The sequence below is a fragment of the Lathamus discolor genome, chromosome 1 (assembly GCF_037157495.1).
Source record: "Lathamus discolor isolate bLatDis1 chromosome 1, bLatDis1.hap1, whole genome shotgun sequence".
Taxonomy (NCBI): domain Eukaryota; kingdom Metazoa; phylum Chordata; class Aves; order Psittaciformes; family Psittacidae; genus Lathamus; species Lathamus discolor.
Window position 1 is genome coordinate 81,417,918 of NC_088884.1, and position 25,099 is coordinate 81,443,016.

The 25,099-nt window shown below is 42.0% G+C and overlaps 1 protein-coding gene across 8 annotated transcripts in view; it reads left to right on the top strand.

Annotated features, from left to right (window-relative positions):
- CALD1 (caldesmon 1) overlaps positions 1-25,099 on the top strand; it is a 197,571-nt gene that overhangs the window by 86,431 nt on the left and 86,041 nt on the right. For 7 of the 8 annotated variants that reach the window (XM_065683106.1, XM_065683086.1, XM_065683116.1 and 4 more), the window contains one exon: positions 13,752-13,863. In XM_065683106.1, the coding sequence (XP_065539178.1) occupies positions 13,793-13,863 (71 nt within the window). In that variant the 5' untranslated portion in view covers positions 13,752-13,792. Of the gene's footprint in view, positions 1-12,868; positions 13,048-13,751; positions 13,864-25,099 lie in introns of those variants that run through there. The other variant, XM_065683096.1, reaches the window with a different exon arrangement.

Sequence of the window (25,099 nt, forward strand, 5' to 3'; positions counted from 1 at the left end):
TGTGCCTATACTTGGTTTTAAGGCCTCTTTGTTTTCTAGTTCAGTAGCAAGTTTATGGGACTGAACTGATTTTACTACCCAGGAACTGAAATACTAAGGGAGGCCTAAGTGGTGGTTTTATTTCTATTTCCATTTTTATAAAATTATTTTCCAGGCATTTCAAAAGCCAATGCACCTCCTTCTGGTGCCTGTAGCTCCAATCAGTCTGAAATGTCCACAGAGATTAGATACAACTCTGATTTGAACCTCTGAAGGAAAAATGATACGCTTGATGGCCTCTGTTCTGTGAAGGAACAGTGTTTTACCACAGGACTTTTTTTCTCATCGCTGACATCCTGCAGGGACTGCAGAGAAACAAGCTTCTCTGTCAGCCTGCTCCTTGTTCTTAATCCTAGTGTCCTCTGCTTTTCCCAACTATGTTGTGCAGTGCTGGTCTCCTGCACAAGGGGCTGCAGGGCATAAATTGTGGGGTGGCATACCATGATAATGATGGTCTGAATGAAATCGTCCACTAAAAATCAATCGACCCAGGCTGTCCCTGCTTTTGAATGAAGAACTGCACCTACCCCAAACACACTTTCCCTGTCTTTTCATGTAGTCAGAGGTATTTTGGGACCACTGCAAGCCATACAGTAATGGAATAAATTCCGATTGCAGCAGGAGACCACATCAGAGGAAAAACTCATTAAGTGCCAAGGGCATTTCTTTCACTTTTCTTACTGGGACTGGAAAAAATTCCCAAAATAATACATCTGGATGTAGAGAAGTAGAGAGGGAAAAGATGAAAAACAATCCTTTAAATTCAGTAGGAGCCTACTTTGATGGCTTGTTTAATCTGCCAGCTGGCACAGTGTTGACTTCTTGCTACACATAGTTTAGGGAGACCAATGTAGCTCTTGGAACTGAGTTCATATTAAGAAACTCCAATATTAATAAATTGTCAGAACTACTTTTTGGTACTTAATAGAAATCAAGAAACTGCTTAGTCATCTCCAAAGACATTCCTGACTCCTTTTTAATGTAAATACCAAAATAATATGGATTAAAGCAGTAGTAAAGATAGTAAGTAAACAGATCTATTTGCGATATGTGCAATCATATGTATTCCCTGTACATATGATTTGCTTTGGGCAGCATTTTTGTAATGTCACTTGTGACACCATTTTATTTGAAAGAAATACCTTATGAGTTTGTGTCTTCTTCAACACTGTGGACTAGGAGAAGAGCTGGTGCCATCTATAAGTGGATTTTTATTTGCAGTGTCTTGAAAGTGGTATCACTTAAAAGTGTTCTAGGGTATATTGCACAGGTATTTTATGTGAATTTAAGAGTTCATGCTTTGTGTGAAGGTATATGGGTGCAAGCGAGTGCATTGAAGTGCAGTGTCAGCTGTATATCTAACATTTATACTTTTTGTTCCTAAATGTTAGGCTACATCAAGAAGCATGTCTTCTGTTTTCAATTACTTTCAATATTGGAAAAGCAAAGGGGCAAAAATTTAACTGCAGACCAACCTCTTATATTTAGGGGATCCTTTAATAATATCTGAAGTGACACTTGTCGGTATTTACAAGTTGTAAAGGTTTTACTTGGTCCAGGTAAGCACTGAAAAATCTGGCTAGTTTACTCGGCTTTTATTTTCTTAGTTCATCTCAAGGGTGCAAGCTATTTTTAGTATTTTTTATCTGGGATATGGATTGTAAAAATCCTCCAAGTTTACAAGCATTATGGTCTGTGATTTTAGTTTGATCCTTCTCTGTACATCGCTTCCAGAGTTTACTTCTTTTTTCAGACCTCTTTTACCATTCTTGCCTCTGTTCCCTTGCCTTCCTGATGCTTTTTTTCCACGTATTTAAGAGGGTATCCTTGCAGAGGTTGTCTCTCTAGTTATACTCCACTCCTGTAAAGCTATCAGATCTGGTGAATTGTGAAGCATCCACTATCAGGAGGCCTCAGTGCACACATGCCAGTCATAAGTGCAATTATTTCTGCTTTTTTCATTTTGAAGGAGGCATAACATTTGAAGGCTGAGTTCAACAATTTTTTTCCAGCTAGGCCATAACTAAGGATGAGGTGACAGAGTTATAAAGTATTATTTGCATAGTATATATAGGCTGCTTTCCTATGTAGACCATTTACGAAGAGATTGGAAATTGTCCACCTTTGTCTGGTTTTGGCCAACATTTTGTACTCATATGTTGTGTACAAAGACCCCGCTCTGTGGCTTGACTGGAAAAAATTTGCTCTGTATGCCTTTGGTGCCCGGAACTTAGACTGTGACCAGCTCTGTCATTCTGAGCTGGGTGGACCCTATATGGCAACAAGGGAGGCTGGAGGAGACCCCACAGGGGTTTTGGATCCTTATGAAAGAGGACTTAGGGAAAGGTAGCAGATAATGCATGGTGCAGAGATTTGTTTAATTTTTCTTCCATTTATTTTTTGAAGGAAAAGGAAACATTTTCTCTTCTGGACCACACAGACATTGTCTGAGGTGCTGTTCCCCCCCCAAATCAGACTATTTATTGGCTTAAAACAGTGCTCAATTGTAACCTTCATTTGTCACATTAATACAAAGAAAGTATGTATGTCTGTGTACTCTCAGTATTAAGTACATGGGATGCTGTCAGGCCCCACCTGTCTTGTTTAACTGACTCTGAGCCAGGTTCTGTTGTAAGTTTTGTCAGTGATGGTCCCCTGCATGGTGAAGCAGCGCACAGTCACACACAAAGTTATGGATGTACCAATGCATCGCTGTCATGGTGTTTGCTGGCAATAAGTGTTTGTGCCTCAATGTCTAGATAGCAGTCAGATTATTATCCAGATAATAATCTTGCTCCTCTGTGCAAGTCTCTTGAGGGAAGCTGGCAATATATTAATCTTGCTATGTCAGGTTTTATGCTGGTTCATGCGCAGCATGTGAGTGTGTCTTCTTACCTGCTGTTTTTTTGTTGTAAGAAAGCCTTACTGCTGTTGGGTCTTCTGGTTTGGTGATGTTGTGTTTAGGGTTTCCTTACTTTCAGCTAAACTCAGCATCAAGTAGGGTCTATGATAGAAACTTCAAATATGCAAATGGCTTGGGGAGCATCTATTTTTCAGTACCCTATTTAAGCTGTCCTGTTAAAGGCTTCACATTTTTGCTGCCATGCTGTACCTCTTTGAAGCTGGTGCTGACCTCATGCTTCAAATTTCAACCAAAATGACACAAATTGCTGCTCATTAGAGAAAAACTGATATAACTACTTGGCAAAACCGATCTGGGTTTCATTGTAAAAGTGACTTTCAAAGTGTGAGTTGGAAAAACCCAGTAGAATTTTCTGCAGCTGGATCCATTCCTGGTGCAATTCCACAGAATTCCATGGTGCTCTGCCATTGAATAAGTGGACTTTCAGCTGCAGTGTATCTATCATGGTGATGTGCACTGTGTTTGTGCAAAGAAAGCATACAGATACTGGGGGGGGGGGGGAAGATGAGTTAATTGAAGCTCAGGAGCAAAAGGTGAGACCTCAAAAATTTGTCATTCACTTCTTCTGAGGAATCGGTTGGATTCAAAATACTTGGTGTTGCTCAGGGCAGAACTGTTAAGATTGGCAAACCAAAGACTTTAGTAGTGGGTTTTTTTGTAGTGTTAATGTTTTCTTTAAAGATGCAGGGATGCCAACTTAAACTTGGTATTGTTGCTTACTGTTGGCTCAGTAGAGCAAGCAAGAGACCTCTCAATTCTCAGAGTTTGTGATGCCTAGCAGTAGGCAGAGCTGAATCCTAGGGCTGCATGTTTTAACAGGAAAAGAAACAGGGCTGAAAATACAAAAAAGAAGGCACAGTAAGCTGGCTGCATTGTATCTTTATATTGTTTTCTATTACTTTTTTATGACTGACTATGTAGCTTAATGTATCATGATTTTGTATTTTGAAATGCATTCCAGAAAACATGTGGAGTTTGAAGTCTGGCTAAGTGAATGTTTCTGTTGGAGCCTTACCTTAGACTTGCTTGTACATTTCATTATTTTTAATGGCATTACCTTAGCTTTTTAATTCAAGACCTGGGCAATACAGAGAATAAGTGTGAATAGGGTGATAAAATATTAATAAAACCTAATTGGAAACAAATAAGTTCAGACAACATATTGTTGAAATATTCCAAGTAAGCATGAAGGTCCATAGGGGTGGTGAATTGAAAGAAGGTATATCTAGATAAGTTTTTAGGAAGAATTTCTTCACTATGAGGGAGGTGAGGCACTAGAACATGTTGCCCAGAGAAGTTGTGGATACCCGCTCCCTGGAAGTGTTCAAGGCCAGGTTGGATGGGGCTTCTAACAACCTGGGAAGGTGTCCCTGCCTGTGGCAGAGGGTTTGAACTAGATGATCTTTTGATCCAAAACCCAACCAGTCTATGATTCTATGATTTATAGGGAAAGAGGAAATGCATTCTCCTCTTTAATATGGCTTGATCATCTGAGCTGGGCCTAATCTGTTTCTTAGTGATGTTTCAGTCCTTTCCTGTTGTTAAGAAACAAATAGCTCCTGACTGGAAGGTGTTGGCATGGGCACTGGTTTTCTGTGCTGAGATTTCAGCAAGTGATGAAACTGGCCAACAGCCAGGGCACAAATTTGTGACAAACGTGCAGGTGCAACGAATGCATGATATGAGCTTTCTTCTGATTAGATTAACATGATGAAGCTGAAAGTAGTCACTGGTAGAAGCATATAAGAGAGAAGGGTAACTAGTGAATAATATCCTACAAGCCAGCTTCCCTACAAGCCAGCAGAGAAAATGTGAATGCAAGTCAGTGCTTATTTTGGGACTAAGCACTTTTACAAAATGTTTTGTGGACTACAAAATCCCTTAGATTTCACTGTTTTGAGATGGGGACCTCATTGTCATTACCTGGGGTATTTTCACTTATGATTAAACAGTAGTACAGGGCAATGCAATTTTCAGCTGCCCTTTGTTTCTATGACAAAGGCTAAGTATTACATCATTGTTGATGATATGAGTAAAAATAATTTGTTTCTCACAAGTAAGCATTTCAAGAGTGAAAGAAATTCTGCCTTTACATGTGCGTGCACAAAGGTATGGGAAGAGGAAGTAGCCTATATTGGCATAGTCTGAGATCAAACCGGTTTCTGACATGCAGGGTGAGCTCACTTATCCTTCGTAGAGTATATTAGATGAATTTGGCCTGTGAGGGTGGAATCCAGTCCTGATTGAAGTCTCTGGGAACTCTGCCAGGGATTCCAACAGGACCAGGATTTCAACTCTATTCTGTGTATGAAAAATATTTCAGTATCTTCTGATCTTTGGGGAGAACATATTTGAAATACTTCAGAAGACACTTGAAGAAGAGAGTCAGGGGTCAATCCTTCTAACATGAGAACCAGTAGCTGTGCCAGCAGTTTCCAGCCATGTCTTGTTTCTTCCTTTGCCTGCTAATGGGAAATGATAGACAAATGTCATAGAGATCAGGGGTGGCACCAGTATATGCAAATCCAAATGTCAAGCAAAAGCTTTGCCTAGTCCTTATGTCCATGTGCAGTAGGAGAAAGATGAGGAAGGAAGTGGGAAGAGTGGAAATGGTATACCCGCACTTAGCCTTGCCATGGAAATAAAGACAAATGGGGACTTTCCATTGCAGTTGACTAGCTCTGCAATGATAGGTCCTACTGCTGCATGCTTGGACATGTATTGCAGTGTTAGCAGCAGCATGCTAAATGTTTACTGACACTTCTGGGATGGTGGAGCTCTGTAATGCTTCTTCCTCAGTGCTGAATTAGACCATGGATCAGGTATTTGAAGCCATGGATCTTTTAGTTGCAGACCCATGGAATGAACACTATGACAGGGACAATGTCCTATAAAAAGCTCCTTGCCAACACTTCCATGTGTTCACCCTACAGCAGCAGGACCTGACACCCTGCAGTAGCAGAAGCTGGCACCTGCAAGGACATGTGTGGCACTCATTGTGGTAACCTGTGCTGTAGCCAGGGTGAGTGACGCCTGTTCAGCATATACTTGGATCAAGGACTTGGACCATAGTGTGGTGCTGTGGACCACTAGTATGCAGAGCATCAACTGGGAATCTCTTGTCTATGTAATCACTATATAGTTTTGCTCAGGAGGCCACAGAGATGTTAACTAATAAGTTAATCAGTTTTAAAAATGCCTAGCCAGTGTACATAAGCTTTTTTTATTCCTGTGAAAGGTGAGATGGAAAACATACTTAACGCCACAGAAACTTTAACAAATTGTTTTTTTGGCTACCCTGTCAAAATACTAGGTAGTTCTCTGCCTCTTTCTCATAGTCAGTAGTTTGGACATACACATGTAGATGGAAGTGAAATGTTCTGAGAAGAGAAACTGGACTTTGAGCAGCCCCCCAAGTTTGATTTTCTGTTGCTAAGTATGAACTGCACTTGGTTGGTTTGCCATTGATGGATTTTCCTTGGAAGTCCTAAGAAGTATTGTCAGATGAAACAAGCACAGGCTAGACTGGAATAAAACTGTGTTCACATGACCCAATAGGTTTATTTTACATAATGTCCCAAACTTTGTTTGGGAAAGAATAAGGCTGTTTGATATAAGTGTGTGTGTGTATGTGTGTGCATGTACAAAAGTTCATTATCTGCAGTCAACAAGAATACTTGGCCAAGTTTACAGTAACAATTGCAGATGTGATTTTACATAAAGGAACAATTGTAAGTTTATGGAGGAAAGAAGAGCCTCTTTAAGTGTAAGCTTTACTATTGGTACTATATGATTGCCAGCTATACCCAACATTTCAGATTAATGGGGTAGGACAATGGACAAATCAATCCATTGAACTCCACCTTTTGAATGAAAAGAAGTTGTGCCTGTTTCTGAAAGATCTGAATGGCACTGAATACTTCTCATGTGGAATTAAAAGGGGAGCTGGGAAAACAGTTTCTGAAAGTTTTCTGACGGATTTTCATAGAAAACAAATTTATTGGTTCTGACTAAAGATAGATTAAGGAACTCTAATTTTCCCAGATATTGCAGTAGAATGCTTGTCATACCTGCATTTCATGAGTGCAAAATTAAACAAGTCACACTTAGACAATGAGTGTTGCTTGCTGAGTTACTCTCAGCTGCAAAAGGGTCAATGAAGAGCTTCTCTTTTCATTTTTGAGGTGGAGTAGGTAGAAAGAAAGGATAACAGTCGTCATAAGGATACAGCGGGTGTCATGGCATATATCCAGCTGAAGCAAAATATTTGCGCTTCACATTGTCCAGTCCTTTACTGACATTTGAAAGTTCCACACTTCTACATCAGGGCTTTGGGACACATGGAGAGAGGTAGAAAAATCGGACATTTGGATTAATGGAGTACAGCTCACAAAGCTGTTCGCAGTCTGTTTATGTCAAGCTTTAATGAGACATTTGATCCTTTTTGTGGGAGTAAAACTGACTGAGGCTCAGCTCTTAAGGCCGCAAAGTAGTAAATCAGAGGCAGAATCAAGCAGGAATATTCCCAGTGGCTGGGTTGCTGCATCGCCCCAAATGTTAGGAACTGGGCCGTGATATGTCATTGGATTCCTTGTTCTGCACTGTTACTTGACTTCTGTAAATCCTGGGGCTGTTTCTCTTTGCACCCCTCCTTGCCTCCTGCTGCTTGGGATACAGGAGAGAGGAAACAAGAGAGGAGGAGGCTAGGAACTAGACATGGTTTCTTTCAAGAAGAAACACAGCATTGTCCTTTTTATTACTGTATTAGATTTGTATGGCAAAGTTTTGGTATCTGGTGGGCTACAGCAGTGGCTTCTATGGGAAGCTGCTAGAGGTTTCCCCTATGTTTGGTAAAGCCAATGCCAGATGGCTCCAAGACAGACACACTGCTGGCCATGGCCGAGCCCAACAACAACAGCGGTACCTCCTCTGGGATAATGTATTTAAGAATGGGGGAAAAACTGCACAACTGCAGCTGAAGAGAAGTGGGACTATGCGAGAAGAAACAGCCCTGCAGACACCAAGCTCAGTGAAGAACGAGGAGCAGAAATTTCCCTACAGCTTGTGGTGCAGACCATGGTGAAGCGAGCTGTCCCCCTGAAGCCCATATTGGTCCTTGGTGGAGCAGATCTCCACCTGCAGCCCACGGAGGACTCAGGACTGGGGCAGGAGAATGCACTCAAAAGAGACCGTGACTCCATGGGAAGCCCACGCTGGAGCAGGCTCCTGGAAGGACCTGTGTCCCTATAGAGAGATGAGCCCACACAGGTTTGCTGCAGGATTTGTGACCTTGGTGGGACCCATGCTGGAGCAGCCTGTTCCTGAAGGACTGCACCCCACGGAAGTGGTGCACACTGGAGCTGTATGCACCTGAAGGACAGCACCCATGGAAGGGATGCACACTGGAGCAGTTCATGAAGACCTGCAGCCCCTGGGAAGGACTCACACTAGAGCAGTTCATGGAGGACAGCCTCCCATAGGAGGGACTCCAAGCTGGAGCAGGGGAAGAGTGTGAGGAGTCCTCCCTCTGAAGAGGAAGGAGTGGCAGAGACAGTGCGTGTTGAATTGACCACAACCCCTGTTCCCCACTTTCCTGCACCACTTGACTGGGGAGGGTGTAGAAAACTTGGGAGTAAAGTTAAGCTGGGAAGAAGGAAGGGGTGAAGGGAAGGTGTTTTTAAGATTTATTTTTTATTTCTTCTTATTATAATTAATTAAGCTAATTTCATTAAGTTGAGTTTGTTTTGCCTGTGACAGTAACTGCTGAATGATCTCCCTGGCCTTATCTCAACCCACAAGACTGTTATATTTTCTCTTCCCTGTCCAGTTGAGGAAGGGGAGTGACAGAGCCACTTAGCTGGGCACCTCATGTCCAGCTGTGGTCAACCCTCTATAGTTACTCTAGCCTTTTTCTGTGCTTCCTGCAGGTCCTAACATTTTTACCACCTCCCATGGAACTGGAGTCCTATAACAGTGCAGGATGAAGCTATGTTCTGCCATGTGCTGGTTTTGACTGGGTTAGAGTTAATTCTTTAATGAAGAATAGGCCAAACTACTGAGAAAGGGTCTGGCAAGACCTCTGATTCATGCTATCTTGCATGGGCAGTCATCATGACTTGCAATTTGCTTAGCAGTTGTCTGCATGAAGTTTGCCATGGGTATTCACAATGCTGGAGCAGTGAGTGATCCCATGTTGAGGAAACAGGCATGGCTTTCATCCATTGGGCCTGAAGGTCACCAAGAGGAAATCTGTAATTGTGTCATTGTACTGGAAGGGAAACAAGATGGCATGTGCTTGCACAATGCTGCCACCAGACATGGCCAGCATAGAGCCATGTGCAATACACAGCCATGCTAAATTAGGGAATATGCTGTGGCTTGAAGATTCTTGGCTCAACTAGGTTGAAGCTAGTGCAGAGGCTCAGCATAAACAGCGCAGTCTGGGAGCTTGTTCAGTGCAATGGTAAGGTGACTGGTAAGTCTTGAAAGAAAGACATGTCTGTTTGTTAAGAACCTGAGTAGCAGTCTGCATTTTCACTTGCTTATTATCAGTCTAGCTCATCTGTTTTTAAGCCCCCCAGGTGCTGAGTTGTCTCTGAAATCAGTGATGGGAATAGGGTGAGGGTAATATTAAATCTGAGTCAGAGTAGGAGGTTATTTTATTTTCCATCCTGGAATTATACAGATGTGTGATTGTGTGTATATTTCTACCTAGCCAATTTATTACTTGCTTTCAAAAAGTATATTCATGTTAGTTGCTATTAAAGTATTTTGTCATATATTTACAGTTCCTGTGCATTCCTCTGATTTTTCCACCTTGAGAAAAGCTGAAAGAAGACAAAATTTTAAACTCTCTTATGGGATGCAGCATAAAGAGGAGTGGGATTTTCATGCATGTGTTTTGTACCAGGAGGGTTTAATTGTGGCTGTCCTTGAAGGAAGCACTTTTTAGTAAGACAATGAAAAGCTTAACAAATTTTAGCAATAAACCAGCGTCACATGAAGATCAAAGCCATTATGTGAAGTGCAGAGTTTAAAAGCAGAGAGCATAACTGGTGCTGCTTTTGAAATGAGTGGTTTTGTGGGGAGATGGTATTTGCAGGACACATGCTTTGCTATGATTCTGATTCAAGTAATGGGACAATAGTGGTAAATGTAGATAAGTTACTTTACTTATCTGTCTTCTCTTAATCTTTCATTGCATGTCTTCAGGAAGGCCACATGGTTCATCAGACATCCTGTGATCTCTAAAGTTTCAGTCTCAGAATTAAAGGAAGTAGGGACCCAGAGAAGACTCTTGTATCTGAGGCTGTGAAAAATCCGAGGTCTTGAGCAAGAATTATCTGCAGTAATTTCTAGAAAGCATTTAAAAAATAACAGTATGGTCAAAGATATTTGTAATATTCTTCCATAGGTCCCTCTTCTGAATCTGGTGGTGGAATACTCTTGAGAGTTCACTTCAGATTCTTTCAGTATTATTTCAGTTGTGTAAGGGTTGAAAAGCAAAATTTTTATATTTAAAATAAAACTGAATATATTATTTATTTATTATAAGCTGAATGAATCGCTACTTTTAATCTGAAACAGTTTTCTTAGGGACATTTTTTCTCTTTCCAGAAAAACAGAACTTTTTTGGTCTGACACCAAATTATTAAAAATGTGTAAGAGGAAAAAAAAAAGGACGCAATAAAAGAGTAAACGAATAATTTCTTTGCACACCTGGGAAGGTCACACAGAGAGAGGTTTTCACATTTGGCTCTGAAGGCAGCCCCTGGAGTGGAGCTGGGTGGTGTTGCATTTAGTCGCAGGATGTCTTCACTCATGAATAATTCTAATTCAGAAAAAAAAAAGAAGCATCAAAATGTGCATACTCTCAAAAATAGTTTGTAGAAAATACTTCAAGTAATTGGCATTTTTATTTATAACGAAAGCAATTTTCTGAGAAGCAAGAACACTCCCAGAAACTGTATTATACTCTGTGGAAATAACAAATATTTTTAGAGATTGATGAAGCTATTGTCCAAGTAGTTTTCAGAGGCTGAAAGACAACAAATCATTTTGGGGAAGACTGAACAGCATTCAATAGCTGACTTCTTCAAGTGGAGCTTCTAGCTGATGACCATTTTCTTGCGCTGATATGGCTCTCCTAACTAAAGGTCCTGCTGTTGACCTGACATCCGTTTCCCAAGTGCTTTCCTCATTTTTGAAAAAGAGATTTGACTTTGCAAGTCATCTGAATACCATGAAGGGGCTGGACCTCAGTCCTTTGAGAGGAGACCCTCCTCCTCCCAAGGCATCCATCCATCTGATCTTCACTGAACAACATAAAAGCACCCTGGAGATGGAGAAAGATTTAGAAAGATTATGGAACTTCTCATAGCTGCTGTGCAATCTCCCTTATGCTCCTGGGAAAGAAAGAGGGGAGGAAGAACAGAAATAGTTCTGGGTTGTTATTATTATTCTCCCTGGCTTTCCTCAAGAGGAGGAGAGCTTAAGGTTTTGGAGTCGAGAGATGGTGCTGAGGACTATGCAGGAAGGGAAGGTGTGGAGGTATTGGCTGGAACATTTGGAGGGGGCATGGGGAAAATGTGGGTGCCTGGAATCTGGAGCTGAGAGCGGGGAAGGAGTGGTTGGAGAGAGAGATGTACCTGGCTGGATAAGAAGTGATGAAAGTGCAAATAAATCAGATGCCAAAGCGTGCCTGCTTTGGGGATAAAGAGTGGGAGAAAAACTCTTGAGTTTCTCAGTTCTAGCATATGAAGTGTCAGCCTGACAGTCAGCTCTTCATATTTTAAATCCCTGATGACAGCTGTACTCCACAGACTAAACACTGCTGCTTGGTGCAGCCTTAGCTCCTGTGGACATTGTCATCTGCCCTCTGTGCACAGAAACCCATCATGCTGCTTCCAACTTGCTCTCTGTAGTGTGCCATTCCTCCTTTGATTCTTGTCTCCCAGTGGGGGGAACCACATTAGCCCTACAACTCGTGGGCCCTCTAGCAAAGGAACCAAGGCAGGATTTACTTGCACATGTAGGCTGGGATGAAAATACTTCTTGTGAGAGAACGGCAGATTTGCTATTGGTTGTTCTTCAGGGGGTACATGGTGGTGAGAGTAAACAAACACAAGCTTTGAGAAAAACGTCTTGTTACAACTTGCTTTTTAGGCATATTTTCTAATTGTACATTTAAAAAAGAAAAGAAAAAGCAGCAGCAATTGTACAGTCATGATCAGATTTGCAAAATGAACATTCCCTTTGAACCTCCACAAAACAACCCCAGCCAGCCAGATGCGAAAAAAGTCACAACAACAACAACAAAACTTTAAATCCCCCAATCCAGGAACAAATCAGAAAGAAAAACAGCCCCAGGAAAAGTAAACTAATAAAATAACCTTCACAAAACCCCTGCCCTCAGCAGTGTTTTAATCCAAAAAAGGGGGCAGAAAAAGCTACAGATTCCCTTAAGTCATGAGAGGCTTTGCTACTGCCAGTGATTTTATGGGGAGGGCGGTTGGACGCTGCACCCGCAGGCAGGAACATAAAGCCGCAAGACAGATCTACATCTGCAAACAGAGCACTTCAAGTAATTTACAAATGCACCTTGGCTTTGTTTCTCTCAAAATGCAAGCAGCTCATAAGCTACCTTTGAAAACGTTGGTCTGCATCTGCGTGCTAGCTTTCTCTGCGGTGTAAATGGCTGGTCTTTAAACAGGCTGGAAAAGGGATTTTTTGGGGGGAGTCTGGTGGGGGGGGGGGGGTATGTGTGGAAATCCTCTGAGTGCAGCGCCTAGGCTAGGATTGCAGAGGAAGCTGAGGCCTCCAGCCCTGCACAGGAAGCAATCTTAGAGCAGGCCTTAAATGCCAGATTCCAGGCAGAGTTTAACTAACCACTGACAGCTCTGTAAACAAAGCAGGGACAAAAAGAGAACAGCTTTCCCTTTTCTGGTAGTCATTTTTGGTTTGGGGGCTGCAGGGGAATTCTGTAATACTTGGCTTGATGGGATATAAACCAAGGCTGGAAAGGCTTTGTATATGAAGAGCTGTAAAGGGGAAAATATTTCATGGACTAAATCATAAAAAAGAAGGTAGGGCACGGGGAAAACGCGTGGATTAAACTACAGGAAAAAAAAAACACATTACTACTTTTGGTTCTTTGAGCAGGATTTAGACATAGTTTGGCTCCTCCTGGGTGGTATTTAAAAGCTGTGGCTTATTTTCCTTCTTTTCTCTTTACCTTCACTCTTCTTTTCTAACTTCCTCTTCTTTTTCTTTGTTTCCTTGTTTTCTCATTTCTTCTTTCTCCTTTTTTTTCCCTTTTTTTGGAGGAGGGTGGTGGGAACGGACCGATGAGAGCTAACTTCTGCAAAATGTTTAGTTATCTGTGCAGCTGAGGAAAATAAGAAATCTCTCGTGCAGCGTTTTTACTGCTTCCAGTAAAAAGTGGAAGCTTAAAGTTAAAATCCTGCTGAATTGTTGCTTTTGTTTGTAGAAAAGACCTGTGATGTTACAACTAGCTAGTCTGCGGCTAGCAGATGTATACAGTCCTTACTTAAAGCATGTTGATTTAATTTTAGCTAGGAAACTAAATGCAGGCATGGGCTATGTTTATCCTACAAGGCATTTTATTAATCTTGTTTAGCTCAACAATACTGAGGAAGTTAATTTTTTTGATGGAAAAAGAAAACAGTTACGGCAAAGTTAAGAAAGCAAAACAAAACTAAATGGACTCAGTTGATGAAATGCTTCCATTGTATTTTCTCTCTCATCTAAGTGGTCATCTCCCTTTTAGGTTTGGATCTTCCCAGAGCTCTGAACACTTGAGCACCCACCATGGATGACTTTGAACGCCGCAGAGAACTCAGGAGGCAAAAGCGTGAGGAAATGCGCCTTGAAGCAGAGAGGTGAGGAAAATGTGTGGAAAATGCTGCCGGTGGCTTGCCCTTGATTAGCAGTGGCTTTGAGTATTTTTGTTCTAAATTCCAAAGTATGCTATAGTTAACCAAAGAGTCCTTGCTAACAATATGTGCTGTAAAATAGCTTTAGTTAATACTGTGAGAGAGGATGGAAGTAAGGAGTGTCTATTGTCTAATTTTCTCAGGCTGTGGTAAAAGTTAAATGGCTTCTAGTTATTTTGTTGTATGGATAAATGTAAACAGTGAATGTGGACTGTGGCCACATGAAATTACTGATAGGAAAACTCATGCTTAGATGCCATGTGAGTGAGTGATACACTAAAAGGATTTCAGACATGGAGATAGAATGATATCCATTGAAAGCTGAGACAGAGTTTGGTATATTAGTATAGCATAACTGTGAATTGTCTGCTGTTACTGTGCAATTGCTGTTGTATTTGTACTGTTTGTCACTTTTTGTGGGCAGCAAGGGTAGCATTTGCTATCAGTTATTACAGATTTACTTTGGTGTGAATGAGAACAGAACTTGATGTGGGTACAATGATGTCAATTTATGAAAGAAGCAGCATGAAAATACTGGGAATGACTTTATATTAACCCCATTTTACACCTGTTCAGATCTGTTTGCTTTAATGGAATTTCCCATGATTTACACTGGAGTAAGCAGGGAAGAAGTCAGGCTTTATTTATTTTTGTAATGTCTTCTCTGATACAAAGATCTGATTTAGTCACTGCAGTGATTTTTTAAAAAATTTGAACTTTCTAGCACATTTTGTTCTTAATTTTGTATTTAATTTTGCATATGAACTTCATTTTTATTTCTGGTCTTTCCCATGTGCTAACAAAACCATAGTGTTTTGGGTTCTGCATGCTGTAGGAGAAAATACATTTTCAGAGAAGTTTTAAATGGAAGTCAGCAGAATGCAATACCAAATACATTTTTTTATTATGCCTGTTTTGAGTTTTCTAATGAGGCCTTGCTACATCAGCAGGGCTCTCTAATGGAAGTTCATGGTACCTGGCAGGGGTAATCCCAGGCTGATGAGATGCAATATCCTGCTTTCTTTTTGAAGGAAGTGTTGCCATGCAGAGCTGGATATGTGAGCTCCTATCAGACACAGTTGAACCTGTGGGCTCTGGAAAGCAGCAGCATTGCATGATGATTGAATAAACCCATTTGAAGCGTGGTAACCAAAGGTGCCAGCCTCCCTTTGCAAATTGCAGCTCTCACCTGGTTGGTGACCTCTGCATAAGGCAGAGGAGCAAGTGTGCAATGGCACTGAGCTGCCTTCTTGTTCCAGATCTGCCCACAGGCCTGGGGCAATGTATAGGTTTTGGGCAGAGTGGGAGGCATTGCAGAGCACAATGCATGGTATAACATGTAGTATTTATATACTTCTGGTATACTTCTGCTTTAAAAAATATCTTCTTAAGGGAAGGTGGAGACTTCAGGGTTTGTTGTTGATAGAGGTCCTGGGTGGCCTGTGGAGGATGCTGGGGGATGTAGTCTGGGAGGTGTTTTCTACTATGGAAAAATGTCTTGAACTTCCTGTGGAGGCATCCAAGCTCTTACGTGGGTATGCAGAGGCTGTGGGGTGGTCTGGGCATCAATGATGTGGCGCAGCCAGCTTGTAGATGCAGCGATGGCCACAGCAGGTTGGACATAAGGGGCTCTGTCCTCACTGCCGTGGAAGCTGAAATACAGGACTTCACGTGTATCCATATATCACCGTACAGCCTGCAATCTTATGCACTGGTCCTAACTGCGGTCCCTGATCACTCATGGGGAAACTAGAGCCCTGAGGAGGCAAAAGCTGCAGCCAGCAGCTCACCCGTGTCCCTCAGAGAAACCCTTCCTGGGGAACCCTGCAGGATGATGGCCAGTCCTGCCCCTGCATCATGGGAAAACCAAGTGGCTGGGCCAGAGAGTGGTGGCCACTGACATGGGAGACAACCTTCTCCCCACCCAGCCATGCCTGATTTTGGGAAGTGATTTTGCCACATCCGGGGTGGCTTTGCTCGGGTGCTGTGTGGTAACCTTTGTGGAGGAGGCGAGTTCCACCGCAGCCTGGCTGGAGGAGAAGGGCTTGGGCCCGCATCCCTGTTGTCTGCTGAATCGCTGCAGAAGCGCTCCGTGCCCTTTCCCACACATTTGAAGGGTTTTAGCAATAAATTGCTGTACGCTAAATCTTGCTGTACTCCCTCTGCTGCTGCCAACTTCAAGCATTCAAGTATCATGAGTCAGACCCCTGAAAAGTCACAAGACTGCTTTAAAAATCTTGAGGTCTTAAAAATAATTTAGTCTGGCCTTTTTATTTTTGGTTTGCCTCAACAATAACAGGGCCTGACTCTCAAGTTCAGATGTAACTCTGGGAGCTTGGATATGCTGAAACCTGCCCCGGCAGGGGCAAAACCAGGGAGGAGCTGAGCATCTACCCCATTGCATTACACTGCTCGCACCGAGCTAAGGACAACAGCATTTGGGCAGTTATTAGCAAATGATTATGTCATGCTGGGTTGGTTTTGGTGAATTCAGATTTTTAGGGATTTGGAAATCATCTTCACCTGTAAAAACAGGACTACAAAATGTTCATGTACATGTCTTAAGTTACAGCAGTCTGCTTGCCAGACCTCTCCCTGTCTGAACACATTCAGGTGGTTGATCAAGTGAATCATGCAGTCCTAAAGGGTTGCATGACGGCTGAAAGTGCTCTGAGCGTCAGTACCTGCCACTTGGGCACAGGGAATTTCCCTATGTTCTCCTATCAGTGGGCTGTAGCCTTGCTATGGGGAAACCACTGCTGATGGTAAGCATGTCCACTGGGAGATGGACAGATAGATGATTATGTGTAAGCTGTAACATTTTTGCTAGGCTTCCTAGACACTGTTTAGGCTTCTTTGAGTTGAACAGTAAACTCAGAAGTGCAAGCAGCCATATCAAACAGCAGTATTTGTAACTCAGCCAGCCACAGTGATGCGTTTTGCCAAGTTCCTGGGATAAAGGCACATGGAAAGCCTGTCTTTCCAGCCAGATGCTTGTGTCCAAGAGAGATTGAGGGATGAAGATGCCTTGTAGCAGCATGGACTCATGCACCACATACATGAGAGGGAGTGGCTTGACCTTATCGTGTCTTCCCCAGGGGCCAGAGGCTATATGAGGACTGGTCAGGATGTGCCTGTCATGCTGGAGCCACTGATGTCCAGCCACTTATGTCTCATCTTTGGAGATGCTTAGTGCAAGTTCAATCCTTGCAGGCTGATGTTAGGCTTTGTGTTTCTTTTGTTTTCTTTCTATTAGAATGCTGTTGTTGTGTTTAGTTGTGCTGTGTAGCCCTGGCATTGATATGCTTAGGACTGATCCTGAGGAGAAGCTAGTTTTGTCTTTTAAAGACCAACAGTGTGGTTCACCCTGGCACATGCTTTGGCTAGTCATTCATGCTGTGGCAACTCTCATATAGATCGCCACCAACTCAGAAAGCTAGTAAAGGTTTTGCATTTAAGCTTTTATTATATCAAGGTATCCCTCATGTCCTGAATTCCCCACATGGGCTTGTTGCGTGCACCCAGATTTTGTTCAGTTGAATTTTTTAAGTGTTTGTCTGGGTTCTCTGGAGGTCTATCAGCATGTTTGGAGTAGCAGTGTGGACCTGGATGTGGCCAACCGCAGGCACAAGGGACTTTGTCCAGCTTTCCCACAGCCTGTCAGATTTCCCCCATCCTGTCAGCTCTGTGGCCCCCAACATAGGAAGAACATATACCTGCTACAGTGAGTCCAGAGGATAGCCACAGAAATGATCAGAGAGTTGGAGAAACTCCCATTATAAAGACAGGCTGAGAAGAGACTTGGGCTTGTGCAGCCTGGAGAAGAAAAGGTTCCAGAGAGAATTTACAGCAGACTTCCAATACGTAAAGGAGGTCTACAAGAAATCTTTTTACAATGACATGTATGGAGAGGACAAGGGGGAATGGCTTTAAACTGAAAGAGGGTAGATTTAGATAAGACATTAGGAAGAAATTTTTTACTGTGAGGGTGATGAGGCGCTGGCACAGGTTGCCCAGAGAAGCTGTGGCTGCCCCATCCCTGGCAGTGTTCAAGGCCAGGTTGGATGGGGTTTTGAGCAACCTGGTCTAGTGGAAGGTGTCCCTGCACATGGCAGGGGGGTTGAATGATCTTGAGGATCACTTCCAACCCAAACCACTGTATGATTCTATGAAGTATTACATGCATGGATGCTTGCAGGGACCCATGCACTTGTACCTCATAGAAGAGCAAGGCTTTCCAGGCATAGGCTGGGAAACCCAGGAAAAAGTATGACAATGTCAACTGTGCATGTCTCCTAGCATTTTTAATGTGGTTTGTATTGATCAGGGGTGAGGTCAAGGAAAATAGTCCCCTACCAGCCGTTTGGGTGATGGGATATGCTATGTCTCTAACTGATCTGCAGCAAAGTCAAGGCTTTATCCTGCTCCTCAGAGGCAGAGAGAATCCTGTGCTTAGGATGGTGGCTTTATAAAGCCTTGAGGTCCTGGTCCAGAGCTGCCTGAAGTCAGTGGGAAGCTTTCCACTGATTTCAACAGGCTTTGGACTAAGCCCTACCCGAGTTGTTCCAGCCTGATGATTTATAAGACAAGTCTCAGTGTCAGCCTTGAAGGAACTGGATGAACACTGCCTTCCCAGCCACAGGGTACATACTGTGTTGGAGTGTTGGGCTGTCACAGAAATGAGTTGTGCTTAACTGACAGGAAAAATCCCATATGCAACTGAAGCACAGGAGAGCGACTTCTTTCAACAGGGGAAGAAAAATAAAGATACCACCTGCTGCTTCATGCCTCGTCCTAGGCAGTAAAAGATGTTCTCTTGAACAAAACAATTGGGTTTTGTCATTTTGATGTTGTAACAGACACTGGAAGAATTTAGCCTGAGGCTGGGTAGAGCATGTGTGTCTGGAGGGGTAGTGATGCTTTGTGAATATCTTGCTGATGCACTTTGGCCTGTCACAGCTGCATGCAGCTGCAGTGAAAAATTGAGGTGAAATACCTCTTGGAGTGACAATAGACTCTACTTCCTGAACTCCAGCATAATTGAGAGCAAAAATTGGCCCCTTGAACTCTCTAAAGAATAGCTTTCAGGTTAATCTTTTTAGCACTTAACCCACAGTTTTATGACTGGGTCACTTGCCGTTTCCCCAGCAATGTATTTTCACCTCTTTGTGGTATTGGGGCTCTCAAAAAACATACTAGAAAGCTGATCCAATTAGCTTCATTGCCATACCATCACTACTGCAGACTTCAGGAATATCTTAGCATCAGTGTTAGCCTGGTCTACATTTAGCTGAAGCTTACCTTTGAACCACAGCTTTGCTCTGTGAAATGTGCTTCACTAAAGGGATTGCAGGTCGTTTCATGGGGAAGAAGAGGTACTGGGTCACCCTGTTGAAAAAATACAGCAAAGAGAAGTGGCTATCTAACATCAAATTACAAGTCACTTGTAGACTTTCTAAACCCACCATGCTACTTCGTATGCTGTGTAGGATCTCCAGACAGGGGACACAGCTGTCCTGACCAACGGGCTCATATTCTTGCAGACAAATCTGATTTTACTAAACATACACAAAAAGGGATTGTGGGTGAGGTGTACAGGTGTTAAGCTCTATGGTTCCTGATAGCATTAATTATTACATAGAAGTAATCCAGCTTGCAGGTCTGGGATGGCAGCAACCTGAAGCAGGCTGAAAGTCTCCTGAGGTGGTAACTTGCTCAATGCAACCTCAGTTAAAAGAGGGCACATTGTTAATCCCCAAATTTACTTTGGTACAACTCAAAAAGAAGTCAAGTGAATTTCAGTCCAGACCTGTGAAAGTAAGTACAGAACCAGCAAGACATTTAACATCCATTTTGTTGTTTCAGTGCCCCTGTAGAGGCTGGTGTAGCTCAGGTAAACATACAAAGGGCTGATTCACCAAGTTAAGAAGGTAAAACCAGCAGGATCAGACAGGGTGCATCTTTGCAAGACTTAATGAGAAACATGTTGCTTATCTTCTGGATGGGTAAGGCAGTACATTTGTTGCCACAGCATCTTAATGCTTCTGGAAAACAAGGAAAGGTCATTCTTGTCAACCACAGAAAGTGAACAATTTCCATTTTCCTGTCCAGGACAGTGAGGATAAATCAGTGTGCATGTTAGATCTGCACTGAATGACCACAAATAGCTTTTGAAATTGGTTCTCATTCCTGCACGGGACTTATCTCTGGTATAGCATGTATATTAGTAACGAATGTTAAACAGTTTTGAGAGTTTAGGAATGAGCATAGATGGTTCCTTTTTAATTAGCCCCTACTTCTTGAAACATTAAGACTTACCCATGTCTTGTTCCTAAATGTCTGGTTACATTTTAATTAAGAGTTTTCAGAGACTATGCTTTAATTCAGGCTTGTATAACAGAATATGATCTAAATAGAATTTTTCAAGGAGTGCCTTTTTAAACATAAAAGAATCTGGCTGCATATGCCTAACATGTCGTTTCCCGATATTCATGATTTAGTTCAGAACTGTTCTTTGAGGGCTGTGCCCTCGCCTGGTCCAAGCATCTTTTGCAACTAGAGCAAGAGCTACTGTGGTTTTATCTCTCCATGAACTTCATATATCCTGAAGTTGCAAATACTTTGAGGGTTTCTGCTTGTCTTTCTGAATACTCACATTCTGGTAGACCTGAGACATGACATCTTCTGCCCAGGTGTTAAATATTAAGACAATGATAGATAAGATTAGAAGTGCGTGAGGGTTGAGAACAAATTGAGGCAAAGTGCTCCAGCTGTTATCCTGTCTTCACAGCTACCTTGAATTCCAGGGCTGACAGGACATATTTGGATTTTTGAGGTGAATTTGGCCCTTCACATTACATTGGAGCTCATTCTTAACTCAGACAGAAAAGCTTGAGCCTGCTTGCTGTCACTCTCAAGTGAGGGTGGATACAAGACAAATCTTTGCTATTGTAGCATTTCAGATGCCCTGGAGGAGATAACCAAACATATGCAAAATTGAATAGAATTTACCACTTTATTTTATAGCCATTATGTGTTTTGCAGGTTATATTTTCTTTAAAGTCATCATGGAGAAATATTTTATAAATGAAGCTTTGTTCTTCCAAATAGCTAGATGTACAAAATACAAACTTTACTAAGCTAACCCCAGTGTAACTCCTAAGCAGATAATAAAATCACCTTCTTAGTATTTCATATATTAATCCCACATGTATGTTAAGATCATTCTGTAATCTCTGTACTACATCTACTATACCAGCCAAGCTTTTAGGAAGACAGCCCAAATCTAGCACTCAGACAGCTGGTAAAATGCTGCGCCTTTCACAGCAGTGCAGGTTTACTTTGGAAGCACCAAGGAGTTTGGGAAATTCTTGGATGAAAAGTGCCCCCTCCAAGCCTATAAGCAGGTAACCCACCTACCGCCAAAGGGGGAGGTCTGCCTCTCTGTTTCCTGCTGTGTTTTTATTAGCTTTAACATGACTGAAGTCCTTGATGAACTGGATCTTATTTAAATGCCTAATAAATATGGGTATTGAGGCACAGCTTTTGGTGCTTCTTACAGCCAGTTTTAGCATGCGTATTTTAAAGGGCACCATATGAGGAGTAATACATCATGTTATTTTATCATGATTTTCAAAATTAGAGTGAAGCATAGGCACTGCACAAAGAAAATCATGAGGCAGAAGGAAAGTAGGAGGTATAGTAGAAATAAGTGCCAATGGTTGTACTTTCACATTTACACTGAAAAAATAACATCTCTTTAATATCTTCTGTGCAAATTGGCAGTATGCAGTCTGTTAAAGGTAGCCTGCAGCACTCTTGCAGCTCCCTGTCGTTGTACCTCTGAACTGTAAATCGTACCTGCCGTCAGAATTTTCTCATATGAAAGGCTTCAGAAACCTGAAATGCAAAAAGCTGCAGTAACTAAACATTGGCCTAAGGTTTATGAAAGCACAAAGCCTTCGAACTTCCAGTACCAGCCATAGCAGAACAGTATGGTGCCCGTGACTATCAGTAAGTATATCCCTTGGAGGCAGGCATGTCACCTCAGTTTCCCCAGCAACATTTGCTGTCCCTTGGCAAACATTCCTCAGCAGCATTGGCTGTCCCTACATCAGCCCCTTCATATAGGTTACCTTCAGTTAACTCAGTATGGCAGAGATCAAAGACTGTCCTAAACCAACCCAGAATAAAGGAGGTTCTTGGTCTCTGAGTCTACTTTTGTCAGACTCTTTCTTAGGCAGGTTAATCCCCCACCCTCATTGATCTGGACAGCCACTGTCAGTTGTCAGAAAAAACTGCATGAAGCATTACTAAGTCTTATTAGCTTCCTAACCCAGTCTCTCTTCATAAAAAAAACAGTTGGTCTCTATTTCTTTCTGGACAGTAAGTATATGATTGAGTCCCCATCTGCCTAGTTACTTCCCATCTTCTTGATATCCACAACTAGCACAAGAGGCAGGGTTAATTTAGTTAACTGTATAAAGCCTTTTCAGGCTGTAAGATTGTGCATATCTCATCACACAAATGTATATCCTTATAAATACTTGTCTGAAAATTCTACATTAACCCTTCTTCTTTTGATTAAAAAACCCCTTATTATTAATAATAATAATCTGCAACAAATTTAATTCTGTTTAAAATACCGTCATTGTTCCTGTACAAATGAAGTAATGGTTCAATATCCTTGTATCTTAAAAAATGTTCAAAAATATTTTTTCAGGAAAATACATTGTGCGTCGATATATTCATCTGCAATAATATTTTCTGTAGCCTGTATTTATTTGTTTCAAGTGACTGATAGCATATATTATGGTGGTTCAGCCTGCACACTGAGATGGGGTATATGGGGTCTTCATGCTTTCTCAGGCAGAGGGTCATCAAGTGCTGCTCAAGCAGCTGGTTACTTCTCACAGCCCCTACCATGCAGGTTGATTGCTAGTGCAGCCCTCCTTGCTGTTGCCTAAGAGGGAAGGCAGGAGCAAAGTGAGCAGGGCTGCCCCGCACCAGTATCCTGGCCCCAGGGGTCGAGCATCTACTTATGGGTAGCACATCCAGGGCTGGACTTGGGAAGGGGGTCCTGAACCCAGCTATCAAGGTATGAGCTGCCCTGCTCAAGTGGTGACACAACATGGTGTCTGGAGGAGGTGTTGAGTAGAAGCTGCTGCAGAAAGAGAGCACTGGTGGTGTTTAGTTTGCTCTTGTGCCTGAACAAAAGAGAGTAACTAAAAGCAGACTCTAAAGCAGCAAATGTCCAGAGTTGGATGGGTATGATCTTTTAGCTGTTACATTGCAATGTGTTTTTTTTAGTGAGTAAGAACATGGCTGAGCTTGCTGTTTAATTGTGGTCACTATTCTTCCGGGCATTCTGGGCTCAGAATGGTAGAAGTTATGAGGAATGATAGAATCTGCAGTTTTACCCAACTAAGGGACTCTTTAAGGAGTGACATGGAAATGAATTTAGCTGGTGGGTTTCTAGGAGCATCTGCTTCTCAGTGTGAGTTTGCATTTTATTAACATCTTTATGATCTAATATCTGAAATTAAACCAGATAATCAGGTTAGACTTCCCTTAAAAAAGCTGAAGCCAATTTATTTGCAGGGATAATAGATTAAATGAAGTCAAATGCTAACAATTTTTACACACGAATAAGCAGAGTGTGTAAACACTGTCACGTTGCTGGCAGGCTGGGTAGAGTCACCATTTCACAGCTCAGTTCAAAGAACTATAGAGGAAAAATGTGATTTGTGGATGAAACTCCAAACTGATTTCAGCTTGCAGAAGCAATTCATTTAGTCAATTAGTTCCTTCATTTTTGGCTCTGTGCCTTTAAACAAAGTTTTAATTGCTGAAGAGAAATGTTTATAAGCAGCTTTATTTCTCTCACCGTAACCTACGTACTAGCTAATGCTAAATGAAGAAAATCCACCTTGACAGCAGATTGTCCTTGTGTGATCAAGGTCATTCATAGACTGAAGGGAGACATAAGGTGGCTGTGCTGCTTGGACAACTTATTTCATCAGCACACAGCTCAAGAAATATTGTTGACCAGAAATAGTGTGCAACTGCTCCTTAGAAATGAAGTCTCGTGATGGCGCAGTCCCTGGGGAAGCTGGCATACAGCCTGACCAGAGGGTCAGGTTAACAGAAGCGGTACAGCTTCAGATTAGGCACAGATTTGACACAGTAGTTGTGTCAGATTTACAGCTGAGCCCTTCTCTTTCTGCAGAGCAGTGAGGGTGATGGGAAGTGGAAAAGTAAGCAGGATGCTTTTTGTTTACTGGACAGTATAGACCAGTAGGTAGTGTATTTGGCAGTTAAAGGTTAGCTTCATCTTGATTGACATTAAAGCAATGTAAAGAGGTGTTGTTTTTCTCCCCTTTATGGCAAAACCTGTTGTTTGGACTAAGTAAACTTTCTTCTTGCTTATTAATAGTCTTTGCTGGATAGCCTGTTGAAAAACTGCCAGCAAGTTCATCATGCTGACAGAAAATCAAGTGAAGTTAGCAAGTTGTCACTGTCTTTTCTGGTTTGTTTGGGTTTTTTTCCCTCTCTGACATTTGCTGAAAACATTCCTTGGTTTTCTTTTGTTTAAGGTAGCTCATGACCCATTTTCAGTGTGGACATTATTTAAGCAAACTACAAGGACTGCTCTAGCGAGAGGTTATCTTCTAGGTAGACTGTGTTCTTGTGTTGAGGATGTAAGAGAAGCGCTGAAAATTAGTACTCAAAAGAAGGGCTTCTTCAAAGGTCTTATGTTATTTCTCCAAATGAGTACTTCCCTCCTCTGCCAGCACGAGACAATATCCTATCTACTTGTGTTGAAACTGTTTCACTTGGACAAGTTTTTCCTTCTTTGTGAACCCTCTTTGTATGATTTACACCTGATGTATATCATGGTAAATTTTTAAGTCAATGAAATGCACACATTGGAAAGTAACCAAATTGCCATGAATCAATTTACTGCTTGTCAGCTGAACCTCTTGCAAGGGAGATGTCTTATTTTGAAACAGCATGGGAGGGTAAGCCCATATATGTTTGAACTGAGAGGTTTGCACAGATTCGATGCACTTGGTTTCAAACCAGGTTTGAGATAAACTTCTGTGTGCAGACAAGGACTTTGTGACTGTGTTGAGATCCATTTGTGCTGGTCTCCCTGATGAGGAATTTCTATTGATCTTCA